Genomic DNA, 26,132 nt, shown 5'->3' on the forward strand with positions numbered 1-26,132 from the left:
ATCTTGCTCTTTATACAAAAAATAATATACCAATCAATGAGTTAATATTAAAATAATTTTTTTTTTATAAATTTAATTTCACTTTTTAAAAGAAATAAATTGAAGATCTTTAAATAAAAAATTTTAATTCTTAACCATGTCGCTAGGGTGTCCCGCAGGGGACAAAAGTTAAATGACCGTAGGTACAGGTCATTAGGAGGTTGAGTAGACCAGTTTCCGGGGAGTTTCCTATAGAGTGGGTAGGGCTAACCAATAAGGCCACACGGTTGGCTTCTTGCCCAACAATGCATTGAAATAACGTCATGTTTGGTAGGAGAAATAACTTCTATTCCTTATAAAATTTTATCTCCTTATTTGGGAGGGAATAGTCATTTCAAAAGGAATGTTTATTCTTCAAAAATTGACAAAAACTTAGAATAAGTAATACCGTCTTCTTTTATGATATTAGCTATTTAACATCCATGAAAATAAAGTTCAAATATTTTCAAACTACAATGTCCTTATTTATTTTCAAAACTTACAAACTAAAATTTATAAAATTAATATTTTAAATTAAAAATTAAAAAATTATTAATATTTTAAAATATTAATTTTTGAATTATTAAGTGAAATTTAAATTAAAAAATGAAAAATTCAAATAGAGAAAAAAAATCTTATTATAATGAAAAGGTTAAGTTATTAATTTTATATTATAAAATATTTTGAATTTAAAAATTAATTTAAAGTATTAATATTTTAATCATAATAATATTTAAATTGTAAATTAAATTACCAATTGTTAATATTTTCAATCAATTATAAATTATTAATATTTAAAAAATAAAATGAAAACAAATAATTGTAATAACATTTAAATTATAAATAAAATAGTAGTATTTTAAAATATTAATGATTAATTTATAAATAAAATATTAATACTTAAATAATCAATTATTAATATTTTAAAAAATATAATTTATTAATAGTTAAAAGATAAAATTAAATAAAAATAAATAATCATAATAACATTTAAATTATAAATTAAATATTATTATTTTTAATATTAATGATTAAAGTATAAAGAAAAATTAATATTTAAACTATCAATTTTTAATATTTTAAATAAATTATACATTATTAATATTTAAAAATAAATAATCACAATAATATTTAAATTATAAATAAAATATAAGTATTTTATAATATTAATGATTAGATTATAAATAAAATACTAATATTTAAAAAATAAAATTAAATAATCATATATATAATAAAGAGTATTTTTATTTTTTTATTTTCTATTCTTTTTTTATTTCAAGGTTATTATTATTAATCAAAAACTGCAATAAGTTAATATAATTATTCCTGTTCTATTCCAATCGTCGTACCAAATTACGTAATAATTATTTTATTTTATTTTTATCTTATTTTCTCTTACATAATAATTATTTTATTTCATTTTTATCTATTTTGTGAAGCAAACGTTACGAGAGAGTTACAATCATGGGTTGTCTGGAATTGGATAATATCTTGTACAAATATGGAACATATTTCCGGAGGCAAGCAGCTTGAATTCTCACTGCATTATAATTTTGGTTCCCGAATGGCAATCAGTATCCCTTGGAAGCTCATTTTCAAATGAGCTCATTTTTCCAATTAATTTGGGCTCAGAGTGTTTAGAAGCTCAAGCTTTTTATCTTCACGCTTATATTTACGGCCCAATGTCAACTTGCTAGGCTATATACCAAAACATTGGGGCTTTAGGCTGCCATTCAAGTCAATTAACATTTATATTGGGTTTTATTTCCATTCCACCCAATCATTTTTGCTTTCCCGACAGGATATCGTTGGTTATTACGTGACTTTGCACTGTTTCTTCCCCTTTTCTTCAACTCAAAGGTGAGATAGATATCATGGTCCGCAAAATCGTAACACGCACAATTCACAAAATTAGTCGAAATAACAGCACAAACAGATGTTGCACACTTTTGAAGGCTATAAATTAATCTTAAGCTAATATCGATTGGGGGCCCATCGATAATCAATGAGCCACAAACACACCATGTCACCGAACTTGTAGGATTATGAGCTGTGCGCAAGGAAAATTGCACAATAAGTCCAACTTTAAGCTGATTGCTCAAATAGAGTAATTTATAGAATTCTTGTATATACTTATCTATTTATTTTATTTGTAGTGAAACTTTAGATTAATTGTAAAACATTTATTTACTTTAATCTCTTACTAAACTATTAGAAGTAAAATTGGTTTAGGAATAGTGAAACTCCATTATAAATAGTATTTTTTTCCTTTAGAAAAAGGACCACAGCTTATATGCAAACATTTAAACTTTAGGTTATTTGCTTAGAATTTTATTTATTTGTTTTTCTCTTACCCAAAGTCTTTTCTTTCGTTATATTAAATAATACTCTTTAGAGCTTTAAGAGAAGGAATTAAAGTTAATTGCCCGCTCGTATAAATAGTACGTTAGGCGTTAGGAAAAGGAATTAGAGTCAATTGCCTCGTAATTATAAATAGTACTGCCCTAGTACAATTCAAGCCTAGTTTATATTCAAGGAAGTCGAGCATTTAGGTTGTTTGTTTAAAACATTTATTTTTCTTTTGAAAATAATATAATTATTTTTTTCAAAGCATTTTCTTTAAAGTTTATTAAGTTTTCATTTTCGTATCTTTGTGCAAAGCATTTAGGCTTTTAGGTTATTTGCTTAGAAAATTATTTTTCCTTAAATATTTTCTTTAAAGTTTATTGGGTTTTCGTTTTTGCATGTTTACTCAAAATTTTGAATTAAACTTATTTAGATTTTTAATTTTCAAATTTTAAATGCCGTACGAATCTTGATTAAAATTTCAACTCTCGTATACTATCTTATCATCCTACAAAATATAAAAACGCATTTGATTCTTAATTATATATATTAAAAATCAAATTAATATTTGTCGAATTTACAGGCTAGCGTGCTTGAGGAAAATAAACAGCAGACAGCTCTCTGCTCCGGGCGGACCTGACGTGAGGTTTAGAATCTTGCAAAATCCACCTTTCTTTTTCCTTCTTATTTTACTTTAATGAAGAGGAAAACGTTTCTTTGGCAATACATATCCAATGAAATTGAGTCACAGTCATGCTTAAAATTACAAGCTGTAATTAATTTTTGTGGGTAATCAACAGTCGTTTTTCTGCTTCTGCTTAAAGGCACATATGAGAAAATGAAATTTTAAAAATAAAATCAATTCAGATACTCATTTATGAGAAAGTAAAATTATTGATATTTTTATTTTGTATAATTATGAAATTCTTTTTTTTTTTATAATTTTACTAATTAAATTGAGGTCACTTAACTGGTATTGACACCCAACTCAAAACCTTTATCTATTATAGGATTGCATTTAAATTTTAAATTTATAATTATTAAAATTTCTTTTGCTTGATATATCTTTTTTAAATGAATAAAAAAGATAAAAACGGAATTTAAGTAGTTTAACAACAAGAAAAAGGGAATTATTCAGTTGATAACTTAAATTCTTCTTGATTGTGCTGTATGTTCATACGTTACACATTACTGTCATAAACACTTTAATTATATTTTTAGTTTAGATAAGAAATAATGTGTTATGCAGGTCGCGGACTTACTTCTAGCTAAAATAAAAAATAAATAAATAAATTGTGCTTACGATCAAATTAAGACCAAATAAAATCCAAATTAAATGATTTTATTTGTATCCAAATCATGAATTATTTATAAGGTTAAGTTGACTTTAATTCGAAGTAGATCAGAATGGAGGAACTATCAACTATATGCTAAAATAGTGTAGTCACATTTGTCGGCATGCAAACACCATGCATCATGCACCGTCCCCTGGCGTCATGACATGTGTCCACTTCCCAAACAACCGGCTAGCAATTTGGATATTTTGGGAGGGTCACTGCTCACTGGGAAACTTGGGTATTGAATTTTTTCGTCATTCTCAAAGGCATTAAAAAAAAAATTAAAATCCAAATATTTCAACCTTCCCTCGAATGGCTTCTCTTTATTATGGTCGGCAGGGGGAGTAACTTTCTCATTCCTAACAGCTTCAACATCCCCAATTATTTTCCTCCTCCTCTTAGAGGATGAACATTTAAAACATATAGAAAAGAAAAAAAGTATCATACCTTTTTATTTTAACCAACAACTTTCATAAGACTATGACTCATATCAATGTCATAGGAAACGCATATATATCACAAGTTTGATGAAAGAGATAACATTCAAAAGTCTACATTCATTTCACCTTGTTGAAATATTTTTTTTTATATATTTAAAAAAATAAGATTCGAATTTTATCCTCTTTAAGAGAGATTATACACTAGCACTAAATGTTCGAGTACTATTTTTTATTTTTTTAATAATGATAATATTTTCTTAAAAAGTAAACTTGATTTGATTACACTAAAAAATATTGAATAATACAAATAATTTATAATATAATACATTAAACTTAATGTTTTCCCTTAATCATCCCAAATCAACTTGTTTAATTAGAAATGTGGGAGAGAAAATGCATGATAAAAAGAAATTACGTGTATTTCGGATAGAGTTTGGGTAATATTTTTGCCCATCTATACTGCAAAATAAACCATTTTTTGATGGGAAAAAAAAAGTGTCATGCCTCATGCCCCATAGGTCAATTAGCGATTGAGCATTTTTTTTTTGGTTTGGCCAAAAGCAATTGATTACAAGTGAATACTACAGACCTTAACACATAAAAAATGATAATAATTGAAACTCGCAAATCCCACTTCCATTAATCATTTGTTACTTGTCGAGAGAAATCCAAATAATAATAATAATTATGAAAACGGCAATCCTATTTAATCGGATGGCCGTGAGGTTCAAAAAGGATCCCGTAAATAATATCTCTTTTTAACTTCTCTCTCTCTCTCTCTCTCCCGCTTCAACTTCCGCTCTTTTTCAGTTTTCTATTCATTCGGGTATTATGTATCAAAAAACGCCGCCAGCAATGCCATTTTCGTAATTCCAATTCCTAACAAAATTTCCCTTAAACGAACACCCTTTCTCTTACTTTCTTTTTGCTCTTCTTCTCTCGTTGCAAAAATATGGCGAGTACGTGGAGAAAGCTTAAGAAATCTCTGATTCCGAAAATCTCTATCAACCACCACCACCGCCGCTCCTCCTCTTCCAGTTCCTCCGCCAACGGCATTGCTTCTTCGCCTTCCTCCTCCGTCTCTCGCTCTTCCTCTCTCCTCTCTTACAGCTTCAGCTTCCGATCTTCTAAGGTCATTTTTTTTCCTCTTTCATTTCCTTTATCACTTCGAATTTATTGTTATTGTTGCTTTTCTCGCTTTGGCGGTGACTTGACCGCCGGTTGCCACTGAGTTTTTTTTTTTTTAATCCCGGCGGATGAGTGAATTTTGGTTGCCGCGAAAAAACCGGGAGTTCAGTTTGATTAACGGAATTAAGTTTATAAGCTGATTGACCTAATTACTCTGCTGTTATCTTATTTTTTCTGTTTGTTTTGTTATGCTACTGAGGGTATACGGGTAAATTTACATGTGAAGGATTGTAATTACGCCACGTCTTGTTAATTCCAGTGATTATTGGAGTTAAAAACGGTGTTTAGAGTCAACCTCGATATGGGAATAAATTACGGATTATGCCACGTTTGTTTTTAACTGCTGCGAAGTAGTATTCGACTATGAACCTTAATGCAATAATGTTCACCTTTTTTTTTTTTATCGTAAAATAACGGTGTCGATCACTTAAAATGACATTATTGCTCACATTTATTAGTCTTGGTCTGGTTGGTGACTGGTGATGTAAAAATTTCAGAGTTACTGAAATGTGCCTGAGGTTATATAGCTTTTTAATCGTACTAAATGGAAGTTGCTAAATTTGTTGATAGAAAATTTTTTTTGGTTGGCCAATTTGTACAGTTTGAATTCACACTATAATTCAGGATATAACACCTAGGTGCTTGACCCTACGTTTTAGGTGCATGTAAGCCTAAACTAAAATAATTGAATAGGAGTTTTCTATCTCTCGATTTATTATCGAGGAAAAATAATGAAAAAACAACTTGGATTTGAAATGATAAAATTGTTTTCCTTTTTTGGGATTCGCTAACATGGAAAGAATTTTCTTGAACTGTCTTTTATAGAAGAAAAACTTTGAATATCTTTCCGTATTTTGGCCAGTGAAAATAATGGGTGTGGGCAGTTGTCCATGCATGAATCATGCATTGAATGATTGTTCCGATTTATTTTATTCACCATGAGCCGGAAACGGTTCTAGACTTGATAGTATTGATTAAAGTGCGTGGTTCGGAGTTTTAGGTTACTTCATGCTTCCAAAAGTGTTGAGATTCAGTCTGTTATTTTTTGTCAATTTAGAGGTGACCAACTTTTGAAAAATTGAAGCAGTGGTGTTTTTATGTGGTTGGTGTATGTGTTGGTATTAATGGTGACTTTGCACTCATGTCTCGTAATTAATTTCATGACCCTTCTTATCGCTACGTCAAATTGTGCCTGCTTCCTTATCCCCTAACCCCGCCCAAGAGGAAATGAGATGTTGAACTTTTGCTCGTTCCTAAATCCATCTTTATGAATTGAAATCCCACCATAAGTTACTAGATTCTTCTAATCATATCATCCTTGTGCCCCCTCCTCCCCCCTTTCCCTACTTTGCGCATGTTCAATCAAGTGACACATTCAACTCATTATAGGTTTCCAGCTGGATTAAATTGTTTTTATTCTTAAGCATGTAGTGTTTGCTTTTTGGACTGCTTGTTTTTTATTTAATATTTGTCCAACTTAAGTTATCCATAGGTATAAGAACTTTTTTTTTTGAAAGGTGTAGGTATAAGACCTTTTATGTTGTGGAAGTTCATATGAAGTTAAGGTCATTTATTGTAGATATTAGCTATCTGGTAAAACTAATACTATATATCATGCATCGTATTCTTCACCTTTTACACCTATTCCTCTCTCTTTATGGGTGCAGAAGATTTGTGCAATTTGCTTGGGAAGCTTGAAAAAGGGAGAAGGCCAGGCCATCTTCACAGCCGAGTGCTCTCATCCTTTCCACTTCAATTGTATTGCAACGAACGTGCAACATGGAAATCGCATTTGCCCCATTTGCCGCTCTGAATGGAGAGATATCCCTTTCCAAGCACCTTCAAATGCTGCTGATTCCCGGCACAATAACAGCACGAGCCGAGCCCAAGCGTCTCCCTATAATGCTCCACTTGAAGATACTTTTGTATCTGGCGTCAGTCATAATTTACTTCAATCAACCCTGCCTCAGTTTGAACCTGACTACTTTTCTGATGATGAACCGATTCCAGCCATCCATGCAGGCCCTGCATCATCTACTCGTCCACAAACCATAACCATTAAGGCATTGCCAGAGTTTCCTGCTGTCTTAGCTTCAGATGCTGCGTCCAAGTTTGCTGTTCTTGTTGGCATCCGTGCTCCACCTTTTCATGTTGATGTCCAAAAATTTGATCGTGCACCCATCGACCTAGTTGCTGTGCTTGATGTAAGCGGCAGCATGGCTGGCAAGCTTGCCCTTCTTAAGCGTGCTGTTTGCTTCATCATACAAAACTTGGGCCCTTCAGATCGGTTATCCATAGTTACTTTCTCATCATCAGCTCGCAGGATGTTACCATTGCGAAGGATGTCCGGCGGTGGTCATGATGAAGCTATCCGTGTCATCAATGCCCTTACCTCTAGTGGTGGGACAAACATCGTGGAAGGTCTAAAGAAAGGGGTTAAGGTTCTTGAAGAGCGACGTGAGCAAAATCCCATTGCAAGCATTATCCTCCTATCTGATGGCCATGATACATTAAATGGTGATACTTACAGACTATACCGCAGTGTACAGAATCACACTTTAAATCCAAGGCACAATTTGCAGTATCTTTACCTCCTGCCTCCTTCAATTTGTCCCAGGAATAATGCATCTGGTGCTGAGTCGCGGCAGCTTACCATCCCAGTCCACACATTTGGATTTGGTTCAGAACATGATTCTAATGCAATGCATGCCATATCTGACGTATCAGGTGGCACATATTCCTTTATCGAGTCAATTGACATTTTACAGGATGCATTTGCTAGATGCATTGGTGGTCTTCTCAGTGTTGTAGCTCAAGATGTCCAACTAACAATGCAATCGATTTCTCCTGGAGTCCAAATTGGTTCGATTCCCTCTGGGAGATATAAGAGTGAAATCCTTTCTCAAGGGCAGAAAGCTATCATTTATGTCGGAAGTTTATATGCAGATGAAGAGAAGGAATTCCTGGTATACCTCTCAATTCCAGCATCAACATACGCTGATGGTGAGAAAAAGTTGGGTAACATGTTATTGTTGGATGTCTTGTGCTCGTACACGTACTCAACAACAATGGAGATCTTTCATTTGAGCTGCGAGAGAGTTGAGATAAGACGACCTGAGGTTTTGTCTCCTACGGACGGGTTGGTGTGCTTGGAAGTTGATCGACAGAGGAATCGTCTGTGTGTGGCGGAAGCTATTGCAAATGCTCAACGGATTGCTGAACTGGGAGATTTAGAGCATGCGCAGGCTGTGCTGTCAGAGCAAAGAATAGCTTTGTTATCTTCAGTATCAGCCCAAGCAGGGGACCGCCTGTGCAACTGGCTTGAGGCAGAGCTGAGAGAAACCAGGCAGAGAATGGCAAATATGGAGTTATATGAACAGACTGGGCGGGCATATGTTCTCTCAGGGTTAAGCTCACACTCATGGCAGAGGGCCACAACTAGGGGCTACACAACAACAATCATACCGGGAGAAGGTGTAAATCCAGGCACTAGTGGGACAATCAGCTATGAAACTCCTTCGATGGTCAACATGGTGTCGAGATCACAGGTTCTCAATTATGTATCCCCGCAACAACCTCAAAGGCTTAGCAAGTCATGCAGCCAGGTTCAACGAAATAAATAAGGGTGGTGTATATAGTTTAACTGGATAAGGCAATTGTTTCACCAGCATGGTAGAGTGTTTTCAGGTTGGCAGCAGTAGTGATATGGAAATTCAACACGATGGTTGTATTTTTATTTCTTTTAGCGGGTTTTAGCTGCTCTTACATTCGATTGTTCACAAAGTAGATTATGTCAAGTGGCTTTTATAAAGTAGAGATATTGCAGCAACAGATCTGATTGGTGCTGCTTGACTCCTTCTATGGGTTAATGCTCAAACATTTCTTCTTGTTATCTGAAAAACTGTACTTTCATAGTACATGAGAATAAGGAGAGTACTCGGCTTAAGTAATAAGAGGAGGACAGCTTATGATGGTGATTCTCTCCTAAGTTCTCTTCCTGTCTATTGCAGCAATGATTCAAAGGTCTATGTACTTTTGCCTGGCAAGAACGTAAATTGCCAAACCCATTGCCCTCTGCTGCTGTTCTAGATTTGCAGCAGTTAGCAAGAATTTTGTTTTCTTTCAGCTACTCTAGTGATAATTTATAGAGGCGATGGAGAGGAAGATGATTTGATTGGTGGTCTGGTAGATGGGCTTTGAAATTTTAATATACTTAATTTATCCTTAACACAAAATTAAAGAAAAAATTGAAAAAGATTTAATTTAAGCTGACTAAAAACAAAAAAAAAAGGTTAAAACTTTTCTATTCTCTGGGCATTAAAAAAAAAAAAAACAGCAAACCGTAAGTCGTCCTTGGAAGTCTAAAACCTCGGGAAAGAGAAAGGCAAAAGTTTCAGTTAGGCCCAAGTCCAACCCAATTATATCGTCTTCTACGTCACTCACTTTTTACTTTATCGTCCCCCGTAATTACTACTTCCTCCTTTCTCAACTTCCTCCTCCCCAGTTTTGCTTTCTACACCGTCTCTCCATTTTCGATGGAGTTTGAGGTGAGACACGTGGCAGGAATAGAGGACTGCTTCGTATCTCTTCCACTCCTACTCATCCAAACCCTTCAATCCACGCGCTCTTCTCTCCTCCCTCCCCTTCTCGCTCTCGAGCTTCGCCTCCCACGCTCCTCCGACCACCCCTGGATCGTCGCTTGGTCGGGCGCTGCTTCTTCTTCCACTGCTATTGAGGTAAACTAACACAGTAACACTTGAACAATTCCTCGAGACTTTGATTGACTTGGGATTTTTTCTATTTTACAACTAATCTCTTTCTCCCCCCGCAATTTTCTTATTTTTCTTTGGCTATGAAGGTTTCTCAACAATTTGCAGAATGTATATCTTTGCCAAATCACACCACAGTTCAAGTACGAGCAGCTTCTAATATGGCAAAGGCTACATTAGTCACAATTGAACCTCATACCGAGGATGATTGGGAAGTTTTAGAGCTTAACTCTGAGCACGCAGAAGCTGCTATATTAAAGCAGGTATTCAACTATAATTATAATGAAGCAAATGATTGATGAATTTCGCTTACTCCCGAACTGAGAACACTTTAATAATTTTCTAATGGATTTTAAATGCGTTATATGATGATTTCAACAAATTTAAATATTCGAAACACCTTTGTTGATTGTAGGTCAGGATTGTCCATGAAGGAATGCGATTTCCTCTGTGGTTGCATGGCCGCACGATCGTAACTTTCCTAGTGGTTTCAACCTTTCCCAAGAAAGCGGTGGGTAAGATAATATTGATACGATTATTCTAATTGTAGCGATATAACTCTCTAGATGTTTGTAAATCCATCGCTTCATTATAGAATTACTTTTATCTGCGTATTCATTTTACTTAGTTGTGAACATACTGCACAATTTTGTGTGGAAATTATAAAGAAATTATATGTGTTGAATCTTGCCAAGTGACAATTTTCATAAATTCACACATGCTTATTGAGAAATTATTTCTCATATGGCTGTTGAATCATGTCAACTGCAAAATTTGATCTTTGCTTGGTGGGATTTTTTTTTTCTGACTTATGATATGCCTTTTCAGTTCAACTTGTCCCTGGAACAGAAGTTGCTGTTGCTCCAAAGAGACGTGAGAAAAATTTAAAAAACATGGAATCGTCTACCAGAGAATCTCATGGTGCAAAAGCACTGCTACGTTTGCAAGATTCGGACAGAAGATTGTTTCACAAAAGCAATGTCAAAGGTGTTGAGCTTGGGGTAGCACTCACTTCTGTCGCCTTTATTCATCAAGTAACAGCTAAAAGATTTTCATTGGAGTCTCTTCAGTTGGTTGTTATAGTGCCAAGATTGTCATCCAAAGGGAGTGTGAAGAATCTGGAAAATGATGCCTTGAGAATGAAAGGAAGTTTAACTTCCAAGGAAGCAAATAGTGGAATTTCAACTGATAATAAGGAATTTCGTCAAGTGATTGTTCACCTTTTAATTTCAGATTCAGTGGCTGAAGGACATGTAATGATTACTCGCTCTCTTCGGCTTTATTTGAGAGCAGGACTACATTCATGTATGTTGAATCTTTCAAAGAATCAGTTACTCATATTACTTTATTTACCTCGGAAAGGTTTTCTGGCTTTCTTTTTATATCATTGAACTAGTGGTTTAAGATGATTACTGAATGGAAGTTTTTTTTAATCATGTCTATGTGTTAATCCTGAAAAACTTTGAATAATCTGACAAGTTCTTTTGATATATGCATCAGATGTCTTCCTGCCTATAATTCAAAGTTCATTCTTTGCTCCATTCCATAAAGAGTGCCCCACTCACATTGCTTGGTCTTTAGCGAATTCAATTAATGCAAGGATAACTAATTCCTTTTAGCTTTTCTATTCTGGAATCACCTTTCCTTTCTCATTCAGTAGTAAGTGTTTATTTACATACACACTATTGACATGGGAAATGCTTTTTAGATGCCAATTAACTCTGCCAGATTTCCAGTTTTAACGGGAAAGAAACTTTGTAATATTGTGGATTTCATGACATATGTTTCTTTTGATTTAATGAATTTAGCATTTAGATTTCTTTGTGTAGATGCAACTTATAGGTGCAAATTTGTCATTGCTAAATTCTCTGTTTTTTGCTTCTCTATCCAACTTAAGTGAATTCACCTTCTGTTCATGTCTTTCTTTTCATTGCTTTACTTCTGTTCGATGCCCATTCTTGCTTGTTTTACAAGGAGAGGAGAAAAAACTTATATTAATAGTTATTTTGTTGTTGTTGTATTGAAATTTCATGTACTTTGTCATTTTTCATATATGAATAAGGTTTCTGAAAGAAGGCTCCAATGCTTTCAGGGGTTTATTTAAAGGGCTATAATGTTGCTTTGAAGAAGGAAATTTCTGTACTGTCACTTTCTCCATGCCACTTCAAGGTGGTTGCAAATGATAAGGAGAATGGTCTTGAAGTGCTTGATGGCCATAAAACTCGTAGGATGAAAAACTCTGGTTCAGGAACCTCTTTAGAGGTAGTAAATTGGTCAACCCATGATGATGTTGTGGCTGTTCTTTCTTCTGAATTTCCTTTCCAAGAGGCTGAAGACTCCAGTCAGGAAGACACTAAAAAGGGCTTAGAATGTCTTCTTCGTGCATGGTTTCTTGCTCAACTTGATGCTATAGCTTCAAATGCAGGGACGGAAGTTAAGACATTGGTTTTGGGGAATGAAAATCTACTTCACTTTGAGGTGAACAGATATGATTCTGGGACTTACGGACTAGTCTCATCTAATGGTTTTTCAGAAAAGAGAAATAAGACTAAGGATTTGCCAGTGGAAATTTCATACATATTGACCATTTCTGAGGAACTACTGCACAGTGGAAATGTTAATGCGTATGAGCTTGCCCTTGATGATAGAAACAAGAGGAATGATGTTCAGGGCGGTTTCGAGTTGTTTGGAAAGCTAAATTTGGGTAACCCTATGTCCCTATATTCTGTTAAAGACAGAACATCTGTCAAGGGGTTTAGCACAAATGCATCTTCATTAAGCTGGATGGGTGTGACTGCTTCTGATGTTATCAATAGTAGGTATTTTTCACTTTTTAAAATTTTCACATGAAGCAGAATTGTTGCCAGTTACTTGATAGGAATTGCTGGCCATGCTAATAATGTATTTCTTACAGTTTGCAGTACCTTGTTGTGTGAAGGTGCTTTAAGGGTCTTCTTAAAATTGTTATTGGTATCTAAAAGATTTTGTGTGCTGAGTTCAGTTTTATGCTAAATCTAATACATATTGAACCTGAGTCCCCCTTTGTTATCTCAAAGGGATGGCAGATAGAGAAAAATTTTATTGTCTTAAAGTGTTATCCTTGTGGACAAGAAGGGACAAGTAGGGTAGCACATATAACTTGTCCAAGGCTGAGCATGATAATGACTTTCCTAATCCCAATTTGCTTTATTTCCCTTGGCATCAAGTTAAACTAAGATCTTCTGATATTATTTAAGTTCTGTAGATTTACCTTCACTTTGACCTGTGATTGATCCCAGGAATACAGAAATGTGATTTTCTGTTAGTTTTCTAAACAAATTTTAATATTGTGTGCCAAATGACACTAACTTTTTCTCTAGGCCTTACATGTAAGTGTTGCTTTATTGTCGTAATTGGTTTTATGTGGACATGTTCCCCTGACAAAATACTACATGCAGGAATGATGGTGTTGTTAGCTCCTGCTTCTGGAATTTGGTTTAGTACTTACAATCTTCCTCTCCCAGGACATGTTCTAATATATGGACCTGCGGTAAGTTAATTCAATTTGTTGCTGCTTTTGGAATTTGGTTTTGATCTGTAAGGAATCAAGCATTAAGGGGAAAATCTCTTAATGCTGGCTTTGGGGAGAAAGCAAAATGTTATAAACTCCCTTATTGCAAATTACTATCTTACGACACAACCTGAAATTTCTAATCTTTTCAAAAATAAACTAAAATTCTCAATGGTATCTTGTAGAGATCTTTTTGGTGTTGCAACTAGATATCACCTTATATTCAACTTTGTTCTCTCTTTATGTTTTGTGATAAAGAGGTTGGTGCATAATTTTCTTTAGCCTTTTCTTTTTGGGATGACTCTTTGAAAGTATTTTGTTTAGAATCTACTTCTACTGTTGTTCTTTAGAGTGCTTTATTGTATTTATTTGACATATAAATTTTATTTTTCTGCCTAAATTAAAATTGGTGTATTCTTTTGTATTAGGGTTCTGGAAAGACATTATTGGCTAGAGCTGTTGCAAAGTCCCTTGAAGAACATAAAGACCTGTTAGCACATGTGTAAGAAATTATTTGAAAATGCTTATGCATCTCTTTTCAATGTTGACATTTGGAAATGCTAATAATTATGGCTGACTCTGTGTGGAAATATCTTCATCGCTTTCTAGTTTCTAATTTCGATTGGTTGTTTCTAAGGGTGAAAGCTCATTTTGATTTTGGTATGTGCATGCAGAATCTTTATATGTTGCTCAGGACTTGCTTTAGAGAAGCCCCCAACCATTCGTCAAGCGCTTTCAAGTTTTGTGTCTGAAGCTCTAGATCATGCACCTTCAGTTGTTGTTTTTGATGATCTTGATAGTATCATCCAATCTTCATCTGACTCAGAAGGATCCCAACCTTCAACCTCAGTTGTTGCACTTACTAAATTTCTCACTGACATTATTGATGAATATGGGGTAAATATCTTTGTGATGGCTACTTTTTCCTTATTTCCTTTTATGGTTGTGCTGAAGCCTTAACAGATGTTGATTTCATTCTATTAAACTTGTCTTCCTGGTCCAAACATTTTTTCTTTTGACATCTTAAATGCATTTTGCTTTGAATAATTCATGGATAGCCAATAGATTTTCTTGTTACATTGAGCAGGAAAAGAGGAAGAGCTCCTGTGGTATTGGTCCAATAGCTTTTATAGCTTCTGTGCAGTCTCTGGAGAGTATCCCTCAGTCTTTGAGCTCATCAGGTTTGTCTTTGCTTTTTCTATATTGGTTTTTGGATCCTGACCCTTTTTTTCTTTTATTAGCATTGTAATGAAACTCGGCTCTAAAAGTTCTTTCATATCCTCTGTTTCTCATACTCTGGATATTGATTCTTGAATTTGGTTATTATCAGGAAGGTTTGACTTTCATGTGCAACTGCCTGCACCTGCTGCCTCTGAACGTGGGGCCATATTGAAGCATGAAATTCAGAGGCGTTCCCTACAATGTCATGATGACATCTTACTTGATGTAGCTTCCAAATGTGATGGATATGATGCATATGATCTGGTATTTTGTTTCTTTAGTGGCGTATATATATTTCTGCCTAGTATTTTTTTTCATACTTTAAAGGGGCATAAATGTTTGTTTTTTTCCTTGTAAGTTTGTGATCATCTGTACATTACCAACATCTTTAGTCCTCTTGTTACTAATTTTCTCAATGTTTTAAATCTGCATGTAGTTTAAATTGGATATGCTAAGTTGTCTTGTGTGATATTTTAGGGGAAAGAGATTGCATGCTCTTTCAATATTGCTTATCCTAAAATAATGCATAAAAATATTAATCATTGATACAAAGGAATTTCATTGTTTCAGGAAATATTGGTTGATAGAGCTGTTCATGCCGCCATTGGTCGGTTTTTGCCTTCTGATTCTGAAGAATACGTGAAGCCCATTTTAGTTAGGGAGGATTTCTCTCATGCTATGCATGAGTTCCTTCCAGTTGCCATGCGTGACATTACTAAATCTGCTCCTGAAGTTGGTCGCTCTGGTTGGGATGATGTTGGTGGTCTCAATGACATTCGAGATGCTATCAAAGAGGTGCAAGTCTCCTTCTGGCTTTCTAAGTTGCCTATGGTTATTTTTAATCAATATATAGATTATGCGGGTTATATTGTTTCACTGATTTGCTTCTAGTATAAGCTAGAATGAAAACTTCATTCTTCTCTATTGCCCCCAGCATGCTTATCTTCTTTATTTATGTGAAAAGAGAATATGATAAACCTGAACCTTTTATTTTTACTATTTGGTCCTAAAATGGTAGTAGTTTCTTTTGATAGATTTAGTCAGGTTTGCAAAAAGACTTTTAACTTCTTATGTTTGCAAGTAGGATCTTGGTATGGGCTGATTTGAATGGGATTATGCTCTAGCAGTTAGCACTTTGTCACCCTGCTGTTGGTATCATTGAAATAATTGGCTTTTAAGACTACCATCAAAATAATAGTCTTTATTTATCATTTCAATTATTTATTGCTGCTATGTCCAAAATTCATCTTCTGATACAAATATATTCTCTAGCACTCATCACTTGATTCCAATCTGAAAGTTTCTTATTCTATATTTGTTGCTAATACTTTTATCTCAATGTCAGATGATTGAAATGCCTTCAAAGTTTCCAAATATATTTGCACAAGCTCCTTTAAGGTTGCGGTCTAATGTTCTCTTGTATGGTCCTCCTGGCTGTGGTAAAACCCACATTGTTGGTGCTGCTGCTGCCGCTTGTTCACTAAGATTTATATCGGTGAAAGGGCCTGAGCTACTGAACAAATACATTGGTGCTTCTGAGCAAGCTGTAAGAGAAGAAAATTAAGCCTTTTCGCTTTTAATGTCTTTTATCAATGTCGTTTGTTTCTTGATATGCCAGTAATATTTATTATGAGTAAAAGCCAATTTATAGAGAATAGCAGATCTAAACAATAATTTTTGAATAAGCCATGTTTGCATAAAGTGCATGTATTTTTAGAAATTATGTTGCCTAAAATGAAATGGAGCAGCAAGTTCATGTTACTTGCTCTGAGTATTAGATTGAAGGGTTTGGGAACCCAGAACATATAATTGTGGTATAAACCTGCAAATTTGTAGTATTATTAACTTATTCTAGAGTCACGGGACCAGGATGCTGAGTTATACAGACATTGTGCTTTATTAACTAAGAAGTCCAGCTCATCATTATGCTCTGGAAATATGTTAAATGCATTTCTACTGAAGAAATGTAACTTACGGTGCATGTTTAATGCCTATTTTTTCAGGTTCGAGATATTTTTTCAAAGGCAGCTGCTGCAGCGCCATGCCTCCTCTTTTTTGATGAATTTGATTCCATTGCACCTAAAAGAGGGCATGACAACACTGGAGTAACTGATAGAGTTGTTAATCAAGTCAGTATATTTTGCTTACCTCATTCTATAATTTTGTCTAAACCTTGACGTCTCATTGTTATAATCTTTTGAAACAGTTCCTAACAGAATTAGATGGTGTTGAAGTTTTGACTGGTGTATTTGTGTTTGCTGCAACAAGGTTAGTTTTCCTGTGGAATTATGTTAGATTATCTTGATATTCTTCTTTGGATATCAATATTTATTATTAATCTCTGGTTAACAACATCTTTGTTGACGATGTTATTAAGCATGGTTCACAAAGTAGGCATTTTCCCAATGCACATAGATGTGGGAGTTGATGACTTTCAACCACTAGATCTTGACAGGATTGATTTTGACATGAGATGCATGACCAATAGAAGATAGCTGTGCCAATAGAACAGATTTTGAAAAAATATATAAGTTTCCCGATTTCTAGATTTTACATAAATATATGAATTTCGTATTTCATTGTTTTTCTAATTAGTTGGATGCCTATCATGAAACTTGACTTGAATTCTTGTATCAAGCAGTAGACCAGATCTGCTTGATGCTGCATTGCTGAGACCAGGTAGGCTCGATCGCCTCCTTTTCTGTGATTTTCCATCTCGGCGTGAGAGGTTGGATGTTCTGACTGTTCTTTCTAGAAAGGTTAGTGATACTTGTTAATCAATATACAATTTAATTTTTTATTCTCTCATTTTCTTGTGCTTCCTTCCTTTATCTTTTGTTTTATCGTACTAAGTATAAAGTTCTTCAGACACTGATGCTTCCCAGAAGTTCATTTTCATATGTTCATTACTCTGTTAACATATGTGGCACAGTGAAGAATGAAAATATGTTGCTACTTATGGAATTAGAAATTTAACTTGATTTAATGTTTTTACGTGTCTTTCCTTTGTAATGTTTCTTTGCTTTTGTACAAATAATGCAGCTACCATTAGCCAGTGATGTTGATTTAGGCGCCATAGCTTGTATGACAGAAGGATTTAGCGGAGCTGATCTCCAAGCTCTTCTCTCAGACGCACAGCTTGCTGCAGTTCATGAACATTTGAGCAGTGTGAGTAGCAATGAGCCTGGAAAAATGCCAGTCCTAACTGATGGTGTTTTGAAGTCTATTGCTTCAAAGGCAAGACCATCAGTTTCAGAAACCGAGAAGCAGAGACTTTATGGCATCTACAGTCAGTTTCTGGATTCAAAGAGATCCGTTGCTGCACAGGTCATTCTCTCTTACAAACACAGTTTCTTCCATAGATTGCAACTTGTTACATTAGTCACTCACTGAACTTTAAACAACTGATTGCAGTCAAGGGATGCAAAAGGCAAGAGGGCAACTCTGGCATGATACCAATAGACTGTCATAGCTGCCCATTTTTCGTGGAACGCAAGGAGCAATGTGGGATATCTTTTTCTTTTTCTCATCATTTTCATATGTCATTCTTTCAAATATGAATCGCTGTAGGTTGCGGATAGTTTTGTATTGCCATTGTGCGTATGTTAGAAAACTGTATAGTGTTCATTGCCATGGAGGTTGATTTTTGATTAGTGCCGTTGGATTGAAACAACGGCCGATAGGATAATGGGCTGAAACGGGCATCTAGGCAATTGAGAGCCTTTAACTTAAGACTCGTCTAAGGCCGTGGCCATGCTATCTCGGCCCCAACTGTTTTTTTAAGATAAAATTATTTCAATTTTATTGTGAAACTGAATGTTCCTTGAGAACAATAAAAATTCCTAGTCCAAATCAATAGAAGGCCTACGATTACTAGGACTATGCTGGGGAAATATGTTTCTTAGCTTCATTTGATGATTAAAGCACCACAAGTTTTTTGCTTGTAAATATTAAAGGCCTAAGCTGTGTTTTGGACTTATAAAAGAACATAATTTAACCATGTGGGACGATAAATTCGTATTTTCCTTTTTATGTAACAGTTATATGCATTATTAATTACTTACATATTTTAATCTAATACTATAACTTAGTACATTTACTTTTTCATTTTTAATAAGCGTCAAAATATAAATAATAATATTTCTTAGAAATATAAACGGACTTGAGAAGTAAGCAAAGCGAAGGGACACCGACGCGCGCCCGGGTGCAAACCAAAGGGTCTTCAGTTGTCGTTTTACTGGTAGTTAGTCTGAAAAACTGTTTACTCTTTGAGTCTTCTCTCCTTTTCAAAACTTTTCCGACCCAAATTCAATGGCGTTCTCTTTCGCTATCCCCTAACCCATGGCCAAGCCCAAGTCTCGCACCGCCGTGGAGCCCTTGGCTCACTTCGACCTCCCAACCCCCAACCTTTCTATCCGCTCCCTCTCTCTTTCGCAGTCCACCCTCTACCTCGGCACCCAGAACGGCTACCTCCTTTTACTCTCCCTAAATCCTAACCCTAACCCTGTCCCAACCCCAAATCCACCTCCGATCGAAGCCGTTTCTCCCTCTTCCCTTTCCCGAAACGTTTCCCTTCTCCGCACCGTTCCCCTTTCTGACTCTCCCGTGGAATCAATATTCGTGCTCGCCGAGATCGGCGTCGTTTTAGTATTATCCGATGGCTTCTTGTTTTTAACGGATTCGCTCTTGATCCAACCCGTTAAAAAATTAGGTGGTTTAAAAGGAGTTGCAGTAATTGCTCGGAGATTCCGAGGAACCCATTCTCAAAGCACCGATTTAACCGATAATACATCGAATTTATCAAAAGGGCAACGGATTTTGGATAAATTTGGAGGAGTTAGGGCAAATGGAGTGAAAACAAGTGTATTAGAGCAGAGCCGAGAAGGTAGTTCTGTGTTTGCCCTTGTTATTGGTAGGAAATTGATGTTAATAGAGCTTGTTTTAGGCAGTAGTTTTTTAAATGCTTCTTTTGTGATTCTAAGAGAAATTCAATGTTTTGATGGAGTAAAGTCTATGGTATGGCTTGATGATTCCGTAATTGTTGGCACGATTAATGGATATAGTTTGTTTTCGTGTGTTACGGGGCAAAGTGGTGTGATTTTTTCATTACCCGATTTATCTAGGCCGCCGTTGTTGAAGCTTTTGTGGAGAGAGTGGAAGGTGTTGTTGTTAGTGGATAATGTAGGGGTGGTTGTCGATGCACTTGGGCAGCCAGTCGGAGGGAGCTTGGTGTTTCGTAAGGGTGGTCCGGATTCAGTTGGGGAGTTGTCATCGTATGCTGTGGTTGTGAGGGATGGGAAGATGGAGCTGTATCATAAGAAATCAGGTAATTGCATTCAAACGGTTACTTTTGGTGTTGAAGGAGTTGGGCAGTGTATTGTCGCAGATGAGGAAAACAGGAGTGGGGAAGTTGTTGCTGTTGCTACTCCCACAAAGGTATGTGAACCATGGTAGTGAAATTATGCTAGTTTGCTACTGTTTAAGTAATCTTAAATTATCACATTGCTTCAAATGTGCATATGATTAATAAAATCCTACTCCTACATTTGCACTTTCTATTAGATGTGATGTTTGGATCTTGAGATTGATTTATGTGAGTACATATTTACGTATACTCTAGGAAATGTTGGGATATTGCTTGAAAAAGGCTATTGGCAACGTGATGTCTGATGGTTTGCATTTCAAGGTTCAAGAAATATTGTGGATATATTAATATTGGTAATTAGAAGCTAGGTGCATCAAATTTACTATGCTGCATAAGTTGTCCCTTTGTAGAGAATTAACTTCTTTGGTCTGAGCTGACTGTTGAGCGAATTGTGAGTATGTTTGTGGCTTAGGCTGCTTTTCCAGGCTAGGTTTAGGTTTCATGACCCCGGTGGCAATCCATACACATTTTTATGCTTGTTAAGTATAATAGAGTTTTTCATACATCATCCTGTTTAATGCTAAATATTTCCAGGTCATTTGCTATCGGAAGGTGCCATCTGAAGAACAAATAAAAGATCTGTTGAGAAAAAAGAATTTCAAGGAAGCCATCTCCTTGGTGGAGGAGCTTGAGTGTGAAGGTGAAATGTCTAAGGAAATGCTTTCCCTCTTTCATGCTCAAGTGGGTTTCCTTTTGCTTTTCGACTTGCACTTTGAGGAAGCAGTGGATCACTTTTTGCAGTCAGAGACAATGCAGCCTTCTGAAGTATTTCCGTTTATAATGCGAGACCCCAATCGCTGGTCTTTACTGGTATGTCTTTTATATTTGCATTTTTTGACAGTTTGACTTGTACATTCTGCAGTAGTTCATATGATTTTAGGGGATAATATGTTGATCATTATGTGCTACACCTTGTCACCATTGTAAACTAAATATGAGCTATTTAGTGTCCCACTAAAACTAATTATTTACTCAGATTACTAGTATAGCTGGTCAATGAACAAAGAAGCTACTCTCTTGCATTGTTTAATATGATTTGAATTGCTGAATGATCATTCTCTTTGGATCTTTGCTTTGCATGAAACATGTTGAACTCCTTGGCTCCTTATGCAAGTTTTTAAAGGTTTTTTGTCATAGCAGTTTCATTGACTTTTCAGGTTCCTCGAAACCGGTATTGGGGTTTACATCCTCCTCCTGTACCTCTTGAAGATGTTGTAGATAATGGGTTGTTGGCTATACAAAGAGCTATTTTTCTCAGAAAAGCAGGTGTAGAAACTGTGGTTGACAAACGATTTCTATCGAATCCACCAACCAGGGCTGAATTGCTGGAGTCTGCAATTAAAAACATGATCAGGTGCGCTTCCAGTTTAGTATGTTTTCGTGCTTTACTTATCATAGTTATTTCATTTTTTTCAGCTCTCTCTCTCTCTCTCTCTCTCTCTCTCTCTCTTGCCAGGTGAAGCGATTGGGACTGTGTGTGTGTGTGTATGTTGGGAGGGGGGGTTATGGAATGATTGACTTCCAATTTTGATATAAATGTAATCATTTTGTTGTTCCTCTTTTAGTATTCTTTTTCAGCAAGGGCTTGTGGCTGAAAATGTCCTTAAACATTGTTCTTTGTCATTGTTCCGTGCTACAGGTATCTAGAGGTTTCTCATCAGAAAGATTTGACTTTGTCAGTGAAGGAGGGGGTTGATACACTTTTAATGTATCTATATAGAGCCCTAAATTGTGTTGATGATATGGAGAAGCTGGCATCTTCTGAAAATTGTTGTATTGTGGTATGTGCTTCCTTTTTCTTTGCTTATTTTATTTTTAAATTCCTAAGTTAATACTGTGTTGTATTTTAATTACTCAACACTTGGTATATAGAGCATGGTTGGTCTTACTCATCTATTTCACTTAAGGGAAAAAAAAAAAGAAAATTTAACAAACACAGCATTTTGTTAAGCTTATTTGAATATATAGTAAAAAAGATTAATTGGGCATGATTTTCGCTTTAAGATTAGAATTTTAGTGGTCCAAGAAAATTTTTTTTCCTTGTCAAAACAAAAAATGACGGATTTTCGGTTCAAATAAATGAAAAATCTGCTGTCAAGTTGAACATCTTTTTGCGCTTGGTTCATCAATTTAATGCTAGTTTTGTAAACAAAAGACACCAAGAGATAAGTATTACCCTGTCACATGAATTAAGTATGTATTTCTTAAGCTGGGATGGAAGCAGTAACTGGTATGGGAGATTGGAACCATTCCAGTTCTTTTGGGTTGAATACTTTTGGTTCTTGGTTAGCTGTAGTCAAGTTCTAATTATGGCTCTAGGTCTAGAGCAATGCACTATGTGCAAAAAAAATGTTGATAAAATGTGGAATCTTAGTATTCCAATGCATTGGAAAACAGAGAGACCGTTGTCAGGAGGTTGCTTGAAGGATGACTGTACAACTTGCATGGGCAGTGCAGGAGGAGTTAGAAACTTTATTAGATGGCTCTGGGCATTTGCGGACACTTGCCTTCCTATATGCTAGTAAAGGGATGAGCTCAAAGGCTCTTGCTATTTGGCGCATCTTGGCAAGAAATTATTCATCTGGTCTCTGGAAGGACCCTGCTGTGGAAAATGGTGTACATGATGGCAGTGCATGTGTAGTATCTGGTAGGGAGACTGCTGCAACTGAGGCATCAAAGATTCTTGAGGATTCATCTGATCAAGATTTGGTTCTGCAGCATCTTTCATGGGTGTGTAGTAGTATTTCTTATGCAAGATTTTATTTTCATAATATCTTGAAATTGAAGGTGTTGTGCTCCTTGAACTTAATGGTTAATTATGGAACTTGGAAATTGCTTATCAGATAGCAGACATAAACCCGGTCCTTGCGGTTCGAGTTTTGACATCAGAAAAAAGAACCAATCAGTTTTCACCAGGTGGGCCTCATTTTAAGCCAATAATTGGTCTATTGATTATGGTTCTGGTACATGGTCAAGTACATTTTGGGATCGACATACACAATATTTATGTTATTGTGCAGTGACACTAAGTGTTTTAGCTGTAAAGTTTGTTTCTGGATGATGCACAATATATTAATTAGTTTCTTGCTGCAGATGAAGTGATTGCAGCAATTGATCCAAAAAAGGTTGAGATTCTCCAACGGTATGTGCATATCTCAATTTATGGATTGTACTTTCAAAGTGTTATAATTAATGGTTGCACTTTTTGCTTCTAGGATCTTCTCTCACCATTTTAGTTACATTATACATGGGGTTTGGCAACTCCTACTTATTCAGCTTGTCTTGAAATATTTCAAGTTTTATCATCATTTTACCTTTCTATCCTACATTCATACTAATAAACACAATTGTTTTGTTTGGGCATAGTATTCTCCTTTTTCATGTAAGCTCTTTAATTTTTTAATATGCAAGTTTTCCATCTTATTAGCATTAGATGTGACCTTCACTGCATTGATTTTGCATTGAGCTTCCTTATTCATGCAGGTACCTCCAGTGGTTAATTGAAGATCAAGACTGTGATGACACTCGGTTCCATACATTCTATGCTATTTCACTTGCCAAGGCAGCTATTGAAACCTTTGATTCAGATATCAGGTCCCAAAGCCATGATACTGAAAGGCAAGAGCAAGTGAAAATCATTGATACTCAAAGGGAGTCGATCTTTCAAAGTCCTGTGCGTGAGCGATTGCAGATATTCTTACAGTCTTCAGATTTGTATGATCCAGAAGAGGTCCTTTTTTTGGTAGAAACATCAGAGTTATGGTTGGAAAAGGTCGGGGAGAGCTTTGCCTTTTCTCTTGAACTGTTCAGCTGACTATGTTTAGTTAAATTTTAATGATATACTCTACTAGACTCCTAGAATGACTGTTTATTTTTTTATAAACTACTATTTTTAAATTTTTTATATGAATAGTTGTTGCATTTAGCATTTGCTAATTTAATATAATGTTTTGATTTGTTAGGCTATTCTATACAGAAAATTGGGACAAGAGACATTGGTGCTCCGAATCCTGGCCCTGTAAGATTCAAATAAGTTACAGAATGTTAATTAGGATGTTAGTTGCATTAGGCAATTTGTAATATAATCTTTAGTCATGAAGATTGCAGACGACCAAAAAAATTAGAATTGTTGTGTTCTTGTCATTAACGTACAATGGCCTGTCAGGAAACTGGAGGATAGTGAAGCAGCAGAACAGTATTGTGCTGAGATTGGCCGACCAGATGCATATATGCAGTTAGTTTATTTGCTTTCTTTCTTTTTTCTTGTAATTTCTTTCCTTTCTTTCTCTACTTATGCAAGTGACCTTTATTTTTTTTGTTTTATTTAATCTGTTTGTCACGTGATCATATCAGGTTACTGGATATGTATTTAGATCCACAAGACGGTAAAGAGCCAATGTTTAAGGCTGCTGTTCGCCTTCTTCATAATCATGGAGAGTCACTGGACCCTTTGCAAGTATTAGAGGTCAAACCTCTCTCTCTTTCTCCTGCATGCATGATTCCATGCAGGGATGTGTGCAAATATGCTGTTAAGTTATTATGTGGCCTGACCATACTAGTTACTTATGCTGGAATTGTTGAGTCCATTGTTTCTTCTTTCATATGGCCTTGTTTATTTCAAATTTTTATTTGGTAAATCTGACTGTTAATTTTGCAGACACTGTCCCCTGACATGCCTCTTCAGCTTGCATCAGATACAATATTGAGAATGTTGAGGGCTCGACTTCATCATCACCGTCAAGGACAAGTAAGATAGCTTTTTGTCTTGTCCTCCATATAATTTGAGCTGCATCTTGATCTTTATTTTTCCCAGGTTGTGCATTATCTATCCCGTGCTGTACACATGGATGCAAGGCTTGCAAGATTGGAAGAGAGATCACGGCTTGTGCAGATTAATGATGAGAGCCTCTGTGATTCTTGTCATGCACGCCTTGGAACCAAGCTTTTTGCCATGTATCCAGATGATACAGTTGTCTGTTACAAGGTAGGTGGTGACTAACATTATATCTTTCCTTTGTCTTTCCGAAGTTTGATAAAAAATGGGGTAGTGTGTTGTTTCTATATGAAGCTGCCCATGGGGTGGGAGGAATAAATGACTTTTTTATTTCTTTAAATCTTTACACGGATCATTTGAAACCCCAGTGGTTTTAGTTTTCCCTCCTATCTGCTCAATCAAATGCAAACCTAGCTAAACAAGGTTTGGGTGTGAAAGATTGTTACATAATGATGCGACCTGTTTTGGTTGTTCAAGTTAAACATCAGGTTGCATTTATATATCTCTTTGTATTACTATTTGTTTGAGAACTGCATCTGCTTTATCTGCAGTGTTTCCGTCGCCAAGGCGACTCAACTTCTGTCACCGGCCGTGATTTCAAGGAAGATGTCTTATTCAAGCCTGGTTGGCTGGTTAGCCGCTAAGCCACAGGAAGATAAAAGTCTTTTTTTTTTTTAATGCCATGGGGCTGTATTTCCTTGATTCAGTAATGGTAGAACTCCATGGCTAGCATTTTAACAGACAAAATTCTGTATATACTACAGTAAAACCGGAACATTGACACTCCTTGGGGTGGGGGTTTACCCTAGCCCCTTGTCTGACCTCATTATTGCCTTTGCTGTTTCGGGTTAACATTAAAATGACGACACCTATTTTTATAGGCCTTATCACTTTTTACGCCTCGCACCTGTTTTATAGCATCGCTTCATCATTTTTTTTTATATATTAATAAAATGAAACTCTAGTCTTCCTCGTTATATTTTCTTGCCGCCATTAAGAGAATAATAAAAAAAATAAAAATTGGGGTAAGTAGTTTTGTGTTAAAATCAAACTTGGTTTTTTGT

General features: G+C 35.5%; 3 protein-coding genes across 4 annotated transcripts; all 3 read left to right on the plus strand.

The window, feature by feature from the left end:
- The first annotated feature begins 5,050 nt into the window (after window positions 1-5,050).
- LOC18596360 (E3 ubiquitin-protein ligase WAV3-like) lies at window positions 5,051-9,307 on the plus strand. Its single transcript, XM_007024780.3, has 2 exons — window positions 5,051-5,273; window positions 6,997-9,307. Exons 1-2 carry the CDS (start codon window positions 5,094-5,096, stop codon window positions 8,950-8,952), a joined length of 2,136 nt encoding a protein of 711 aa, XP_007024842.3. The 5' UTR covers window positions 5,051-5,093; the 3' UTR covers window positions 8,953-9,307.
- Window positions 9,308-9,756: 449 nt separating this feature from the next.
- On the plus strand, window positions 9,757-18,751 carry PEX1 (peroxisome 1). 2 transcript variants are annotated; one of them, XM_018123863.2, is made up of 17 exons: window positions 9,757-10,065; window positions 10,188-10,361; window positions 10,514-10,613; window positions 10,927-11,403; window positions 12,191-12,913; window positions 13,536-13,627; window positions 14,077-14,150; window positions 14,323-14,545; window positions 14,736-14,829; window positions 14,979-15,133; window positions 15,440-15,664; window positions 16,215-16,415; window positions 16,873-16,998; window positions 17,076-17,137; window positions 17,511-17,628; window positions 17,912-18,196; window positions 18,284-18,751. In XM_018123863.2, the coding sequence occupies exons 1-17, from the start codon at window positions 9,865-9,867 to the stop codon at window positions 18,320-18,322; spliced, it is 3,369 nt and encodes a 1,122-aa protein (XP_017979352.2). In that variant the 5' UTR covers window positions 9,757-9,864; the 3' UTR covers window positions 18,323-18,751. The 2 variants fall into 2 exon arrangements, with proteins under 2 accessions (XP_017979352.2, XP_017979353.2); XM_018123864.2 differs by lacking the exon at window positions 9,757-10,065 and having other exon boundaries at window positions 10,318-10,361; window positions 10,514-10,609.
- A 301-nt stretch (window positions 18,752-19,052) lies between these two features.
- Window positions 19,053-25,958, plus strand: LOC18596362 (Vacuolar sorting protein 39). The gene is made up of 14 exons (XM_007024782.3): window positions 19,053-20,305; window positions 20,829-21,104; window positions 21,452-21,648; window positions 21,934-22,075; window positions 22,752-23,024; window positions 23,138-23,210; window positions 23,388-23,436; window positions 23,778-24,066; window positions 24,257-24,312; window positions 24,460-24,528; window positions 24,648-24,759; window positions 24,952-25,041; window positions 25,108-25,278; window positions 25,620-25,958. The coding sequence occupies exons 1-14, from the start codon at window positions 19,211-19,213 to the stop codon at window positions 25,710-25,712; spliced, it is 2,985 nt and encodes a 994-aa protein (XP_007024844.1). The 5' UTR covers window positions 19,053-19,210; the 3' UTR covers window positions 25,713-25,958.
- Window positions 25,959-26,132: the final 174 nt, after the last annotated feature.

The sequence above is a fragment of the Theobroma cacao genome, chromosome 6 (genome assembly GCF_053813885.1).
Source record: "Theobroma cacao isolate CCN51 chromosome 6, ASM5381388v1, whole genome shotgun sequence".
NCBI lineage: Eukaryota > Viridiplantae > Streptophyta > Magnoliopsida > Malvales > Malvaceae > Theobroma > Theobroma cacao.

Excerpts from the sequence above, each read along its gene's own strand:
- LOC18596360 (XM_007024780.3), top strand. The coding sequence starts at position 5,094 with ATGGCGAGTACGTGGAGAAAGCTTAAGAAATCTCTGATTCCGAAAATC. Across the intron at positions 5,274-6,996 it reads TCAGCTTCCGATCTTCTAAG|AAGATTTGTGCAATTTGCTT; the intron begins GTCATTTTTTTT and ends TTATGGGTGCAG.
- PEX1 (XM_018123863.2), top strand. The coding sequence starts at position 9,865 with ATGGAGTTTGAGGTGAGACACGTGGCAGGAATAGAGGACTGCTTCGTA. Across the intron at positions 10,066-10,187 it reads CTTCTTCCACTGCTATTGAG|GTTTCTCAACAATTTGCAGA; the intron begins GTAAACTAACAC and ends TTGGCTATGAAG. Across the intron at positions 15,134-15,439 it reads GATATGATGCATATGATCTG|GAAATATTGGTTGATAGAGC; the intron begins GTATTTTGTTTC and ends TCATTGTTTCAG.
- LOC18596362 (XM_007024782.3), top strand. The coding sequence starts at position 19,211 with ATGGCCAAGCCCAAGTCTCGCACCGCCGTGGAGCCCTTGGCTCACTTC. Across the intron at positions 24,067-24,256 it reads CAGAGTTATGGTTGGAAAAG|GCTATTCTATACAGAAAATT; the intron begins GTCGGGGAGAGC and ends TTGATTTGTTAG. Across the intron at positions 24,529-24,647 it reads CGACCAGATGCATATATGCA|GTTACTGGATATGTATTTAG; the intron begins GTTAGTTTATTT and ends TGATCATATCAG.